Source organism: Quercus robur, chromosome 8 (assembly GCF_932294415.1).
Source record: "Quercus robur chromosome 8, dhQueRobu3.1, whole genome shotgun sequence".
Classification (NCBI taxonomy): Eukaryota; Viridiplantae; Streptophyta; class Magnoliopsida; order Fagales; family Fagaceae; genus Quercus; species Quercus robur.
Window position 1 is genome coordinate 33,560,226 of NC_065541.1, and position 6,868 is coordinate 33,567,093.

The window sequence follows — 6,868 nt, forward strand, 5'->3', positions numbered from 1 at the left end:
ACACAATAGTAGTTTGCCTAATTTTGGAAAAACAGACAAGTAATGCATTTATACCTCCATTTTCCATCCAATTGTGTTACCAAACACTCTGCATCTAATTATATCTCATATTTAATTGCAATTACGTCTCACACTCCACCAGCAGTTAAAGGACCGTTTAGTAGAGCAGTGTTTAAATATTGTTGTTCAGTTTTTAGTATTGTTGAAATACGTGTTTGAATGTTATAAAAATATGTGTCAAAAATATTATTATTGTTTAAACAACAATGTCGAACAACCCCTAATTCTCTAGAGTAACACACTAAAAACAGTGATTTTGGAATACAAAACACCTAACACTGAGTTCCCTAGAGAAGTGAACTACAATTTAGTTTGTTTCCGAAGGGAATCATCAAATTTTTTTCGTTGTGATCCATCCATCACCACATGAGAGAGAGAGAGAGAGAGAGAGAGAGTAACAAACAATAAAACATCATTCTCATTAAATAATATTAGAAGTGGTAATTTCGGTTGCTTTCTACAAATAACAAATAGAGACCCTCCCAAGTAATTGGCTTTTTAAAGAGCTCATCACATGTATAAATTATATAATATCTACTTAAAGCTTGTAGTAGTGTCACACTTCCCCAAGGCTTTAGCCTTTTAACAGACAACACACTTTCTTATTCTAGCCTTTTTTTTTTTTGGAGAATTTATTTTAGTAATTAAAATGTGGTATTAAGCTGTTGCAATTGGACCCACATTAACATTAGATTCTATGGCTTTCATGGCTTCAAATCTGGGCTCCTTGGCCTGGAACTTGAGGCCAGCATACAACTTCATGTAGTCTTCAAACACAAATTTTGGGTACGAATTGTTGTTCTCATCTTCCTCTTTCTCCACCAGTGTTGGTGCTGGATATATAACAGCATCACCCCCAGGGTTGTAGAACGAAGCTATTGACATTCTGTTTCCATTTGTTTGGGCTATCACTCTGTGCATCACACTCTTGTACTTCCCATTGGTGATGACCTATATTTATATTTATATACATATAGCATCATATATAGTCGTTAGATATCTCCAAAATTTTGTCGATAGATGATAAAGAATTTTAAACTGAATTCTCTCTTATTTTTATTTTTTGATGCAAGACATGTAATATATATATATATAGATTAAAGTATACCTCAATTTGGTCACCAAGGTTAATAACAATGGAGTGGCGCATAGGGGGCACGTCTATCCACTGATCATCTTTGAGTAGCTGGAGACCACTGACCTTGTCATCCTGGAAGAGTAGGATGATCCCACCAGCATCTGTGTGGGCACGAAGACCCTTTATAAGGTCTGGCTTTGGACACGGAGGGTAGTTGCTAACCTTGGTGCCAAAATTTGGACCCTTTGATCCATGGAATGCCTTTTTCAGGTAACCTTTCTCTAGTCCAAGATTCTCACATAACAGGTCTAGGAGTTCCTCTGCTAATTTTTCCAACTTTAATGCAAATTCCTTCATCACCTTCCTGTTGTAATTATAATTAATTATGAGATAGAGAGCCTTTTGTGTAAAAAAAAAAAAAAAAAAAAAAAAAAGGATGCCTTTTATATAAACTGGGAGTTTGTTTTAAAAATACTTCTAGTATCATTCGGAATATTCTGAAGGAAATAATAAAAATTAATCATATAGTAGCATAAACCGTTGGGAGTACAAAATGTAGCTAGCAAGCTAGCTAGTACCTATATGGGACCATTATCTCAACAATATGTTTATTGGGGAACAAATGACACAGATTAAAATTTTGGTAGTAAAAATAGTAAATGAAGCCACTAGACTAGTCTATATAAATATATATGTGTGCTACAGTAAGTAATAAGTATATATGGTTGATGTACAAAAAGCATGCTTAAGTGAATTACCTGTATTCATCTTGGAGATCTGGGATCTCAGATATATTGGATTGAGGAAGATGGCGCAAAAAGAAGGTGCTCTCCCAATCCAAGTCATTGACCTCAGTCTGAACACCCTCTAGACCTTTGGTTGCCACAAGTTCCTTGAACCTTTGCTCCATACACTTCTGGTAGTGCTCCTTTGTCAACCTCTCCACGGTGTCCATTAGTTCATGGGATATGCCATGATTTATTAACTACAATTTTGAGACAGAAACACACAAAATTGTTAGACCCATATATGGAAACAATGTGAACAACATAAATAATGGTACAACTTAGGTTCAAGATATGGTATCTACCTCAAAGAAGCCCCAGTTTTCACAGGAATCTTTGATTATCTCCATGGTTGCTCCTCTCTCCTCACCATTTAGTTTCTCCAAGTTGATCACTGGGAAGTTCTCCATCTCTCTCTCTCTCTCTCTCTCTCTCTCTTTGTGAAGGAAGCAAAGTAGCAAAAGCTAAAAGCTGTGTTTGTTTGGAATTGGATGGTGTAGTGCCATTTGGGTGGTCTGCTATTTATAGAGGTTAAAGGAACGACTGTGGAGTGGAGGGCTGGTTTGTTTTTGTTTTTGTTTTGATATTAAAAAGGTGACTAAATTAATAATAAAAAAATGGTTTTTATTTTAACAAATTAAAAAAAAAAAAAAAGAGTCAGAGACAGATAGTTAGTGGAAATTAGAGCCTTGCCTTGTTGAATACGACTCTACTCCTTGGTCCCTGGCCTTTCCTATTCGAGAAATTATAATGTCATTGTAGTGGATAAGTGATGCAATTTATCATTTCTTTAAAAAAATTGCATCTATTTAAAATTATTGAGTAAAAAAAAATTTAAATAGAAATTGATTATTGACTCAATAATTTTAAACAAGTGAGAGTCTTTTAGTAAAACGTGGACAAGTGACGTGGTCTACTAGAGGATTGTATAATTTCTTCTCCTATACTGTGGGGTTGGACCCAATTTGGTGAAAAATTATATAGTCCTCATGATGAATCACGTCACTTATTTACCATTCTACTAAAAAATTCTAACTTGTTTAAAATTGCTGAGTCGGTAATTAGTTTTTGTTTTAAATTTTTTTTGACTCAGCAATTTTAAACAGTTATGAATTTCTTAGTGGAATGGTGGATCACGTCATTTACCTACAATAAGTATCTTATCATTTCTCCAACTTGGTGGCTGATTCCTTTGTAAATTTGACCAATGACTAGGAAAGGATGACCAATGACCACAAGAACTTTCTAGGATTGTTTATTCAAATTTTTATGCGTTTGATTTTTGAGAGTGATATTTGGGAAGGTACCCAGCTCTTGCACCTCTAGAGACTGGAATATGCAATGTATTGAGGTTGTAGCTCCTCCACGTCAAGAATTATTGGGCGTTGTTTTAATTAGATACAATGACAAGTTATACATCCCCATGTGCCTTTGTACAGTGACCTTTTTCTTTTTTCTTTTTTTCGGTGAATACAGTGACCTTTTTCACACTTGTCTTTATTTCAAAAAATTAGAGGTCCACTGGTCCAGAACAGAACCAGACCATATATATATCTCCATGATTTCCCATGCTACTAAATTGTACATGCATGTTAAGTTTTGATTAAACTTTACTGTGCGCTTTTATATATAAGCCACCTTACAACCTTACCCAAAAATATATAATTAAAAAAAAAAGAAGCCACCTTACAGTTAATTTTGGGTGTGATTTTGATATTATATAATACTAGATGGATTTGATTGGTCTATTTTAAAGCTCACTAATCAAGCCGATAAAAGTTTTATCTTTAATTTGCATTTTTGATGTCGGCAAAGTCTAGTTTGGCTCATAATCTAGGAGTAGGACTATAAATCCCATGTTTACATTGGAAATGGAAAATCTTCAACTTCGAATGCAAATTATAGTTGGTATTTTCCATTAGACTGTTACCTATAACCTATAGGTGTTGTCATAGATACAAATTATAATTGTTCTGTCAACTGATTAACCAAAATATACGTGTGCGTGACACGGACATGATTACTATGAGTTTATTTGGCATGAGGTTGGGGGGTGGCTTCCACGCATTTTGCATTTGAATTGTGTTTCTTTATTCTTAAGCCTAATCTTATACCAGAATTATCATATTTTTAGTCACTTCAATTAAGTCAAAGGGTCAAACTCGTGTGCTTTTTATTTTATTTTTTTAAATGTAATAATTCTTGATCTAGTTGATTGGACACATTGTCTGTCGTTGTTTAAGTTGCAACTATGATATCACAAAATACTTCGTTAAGCTAAATTAATTTCAAGAGCTTTTGTGGTGGATGGGATGGCCTTGTTAATTGCGACGAAGTTTGCAATCAATCCGCCTTTGTATAATTGTATATAACTCCTTAGTTGTACTTTGATCTGTTCTTTCTTGCTTTTCTTTCACAGAATTGTGTCCTATATAAGTGCTCTTCGTTAATAATCCCTCATTTTTTATTAATGCAAAGGTTAAGATATTGATATTCCTGAAATGTCCTTACATTATGATAGAATTTAGAGGTGATATGAGTCATATGCCTTTTAGTAAGAATTTTATTTGTTTTTATTTTTATTTATATATATATATATATATATTTAAAATAAAGGGTAATATAAAAAATATAACTTCCCGTTTTAAAAAGTTGTATCTATTTTGTGACCCTTTTTTTTTTTTTTTTTTGAGAAGATATTTGGGGACTTCAACCAAAAAAAAAAAAAACCATATTACTTTTTTTTTTAATGAAAAACTTGTAACATTATTAAGAAGAAGACAAATTCATTACATCATGAGTAATAACTAACTCAATTAGTGGAAGATTTTCCTCTATCCACATTACATATTACTTTCATTTTGGGCAGATCATATTTTTTACCAAAAAAAAAGTTAAGAACTCTATATTCATTTTTCCTATTTTTACCGGTCATATATGATGTACAATATGTTATTTGCAAGAAAATTAAATGATTAAACTTGGGTATTCATGTTCGAATTGCTAGGATCAAATATTAGGTTGCGCATGAGTGTTGTTTAGGGGGGGAAGTGGGTCTAACGACAAGCCAATGAATACTATTATAAACACTATTTTTCACAAAAGTTGAGTTGGTCAATCTTTACTGGTTCTTATTTGAACTCACAATTGATCTCGTTTTTTCCCCCTACCAATAACAACTTGCCATATCCATATTTATAAATATTTTTGTGACTTTCGACTTATTGCAAGGAGATAAGTACTCTCATTAATTAAACCATTTAGTTCGTTAGCTATTATGATTAAATGGTTTGGGAAACGGTTTCTTATTATATCTTTTATTTTTATTTTTATGGGATTGCTTATTATAACCTGGTTAGTTACTTTGATTTTTAAACATAGAATGGAAATTTACTTGGTTGCATTTGAGTTTCTATATTGTGTGGAAGAAAAGTTTATTTCTTAGAATAGAGGGAAAATATTTTTTCTTATTAAATAAGCAATAGGTTTTCCTTATTAAAAAAAAAAAAAGTAATGTATTTCTTATCATCTAATGATAGAAACTGAAGTCTTATAAATAAGTAGTGCTACAAAAGATTTTATGGTTTGGATTTTCTCGACAAAGTTTTTTTTTTTTTTTTAAATGCACAAATCAAAGAGAATTTACAAGACTTGGATTAATGTTGCAAAGCAAGAAAAAAACACTTGGGTTTACATTAGGGAGGGGTTCAAGGTGCTATAACAACATATAGTTATTTTCAGAGTGAGTGAAATATAAGGTGAGTTCACATCCATTCTTAGATAAGAGATATTATTATATTTAGTACGGATCTCAAGTTAGGCATAAACTTGAGAAAATATTATAATTAATTTTCTAATAGTGAATATATTTGCAATTTGTCTCATGATTTTTCATTTTCACGTAAATCTTTTATATTATTGTGAATGATTGGTATATTGGCTTAGTCATTTTAGTGATAATATTTTGTTAGATATGGTTTGAAATTATTAGGCTTTTTAAAATTTTTATAGAAGAAAGATAGTTAGTCAAAATTCTAAATCAATTTTCATAATTTACATGAGACTAGATTGTAACCCAAAAAGAGAATTTGGGGGTGGTTTGGTTTAGGATTAGAATTCATAAAAACGTTAAGGAAATATATATATATATATATATATATATATATATATATATATATATATTTGGGTGGGAGTCCCATCAAAGCCAACTCCAAAAAGGCCAAAAAATTAGGTTCTTTTTGGAGGGTGTTTTGTCAATGCACTATATTTTAGTAAAAATGTTTTACAGCAAGACATACAAAGCATTAAAAATACCTAATTTTAGTACAATCCTCTCTCTCTCTCTCTCTCATTATTTTTAGTAGCTTTAAATATATCTGGAAATTAATTGTTTGGGTAGAATCCAAAGAAAGATGATAACTTTGGCCTATGACACCATTATTATTATTTTTTGTAAAAATTGTATACATTATTTCTCTATTAGAATTTGAAATTAGAATCCAATTTTGTGCTGTGTCTAAATTTATGTAAGGACCACTTTATAAGTATCTACTTAAGTTTGTGTCATGTGTCCATTTCAATTTTTCAATTTTTGTACCAAGTGAGTTAATAAGTGCAAAATACTAAGAATCTAATATTAATGAACTAAAAAATTAATAAATAAAAAATCAATCACATATACTCAATAAAAATCACATCACAACAAAGATTACCACACGCTCTGTCTTATTAAAAATTAGAAGAAAAAAATGATCATCAATAGTATTAAATTTAGGTAAGAATTTTAATATATGACTAATTACATTTACTTTTAAAAAAATAATTCGACTAATTATTTATATTTTTATAATAAAATTTGTGTTTAATTTTAAATGTATCCATATGTATACATGTGTTACATGTTTTTTTTTTTTTAATAACTTGACTAATTATTTTCTATTTTATA

General features: G+C 30.9%; 1 protein-coding gene across 1 annotated transcript; it reads right to left on the minus strand.

Moving 5' to 3' along the window:
* Window positions 1-455: 455 nt before the first annotated feature.
* Window positions 456-2,433, minus strand: LOC126695267 (1-aminocyclopropane-1-carboxylate oxidase-like). The gene is made up of 4 exons (XM_050391947.1): window positions 2,229-2,433; window positions 1,897-2,123; window positions 1,169-1,502; window positions 456-1,011 (listed from the first exon to the last, which is right to left on the minus strand). The coding sequence occupies exons 1-4, from the start codon at window positions 2,331-2,333 to the stop codon at window positions 718-720; spliced, it is 960 nt and encodes a 319-aa protein (XP_050247904.1). The 5' UTR covers window positions 2,334-2,433; the 3' UTR covers window positions 456-717.
* Window positions 2,434-6,868: the final 4,435 nt, after the last annotated feature.

Excerpts from the sequence above, each read along its gene's own strand:
- LOC126695267 (XM_050391947.1), bottom strand. The coding sequence starts at position 2,333 with ATGGAGAACTTCCCAGTGATCAACTTGGAGAAACTAAATGGTGAGGAG. Across the intron at positions 2,124-2,228 it reads AAAACTGGGGCTTCTTTGAG|TTAATAAATCATGGCATATC; the intron begins GTAGATACCATA and ends TCAAAATTGTAG. Across the intron at positions 1,503-1,896 it reads GATCTCCAAGATGAATACAG|GAAGGTGATGAAGGAATTTG; the intron begins GTAATTCACTTA and ends TAATTACAACAG.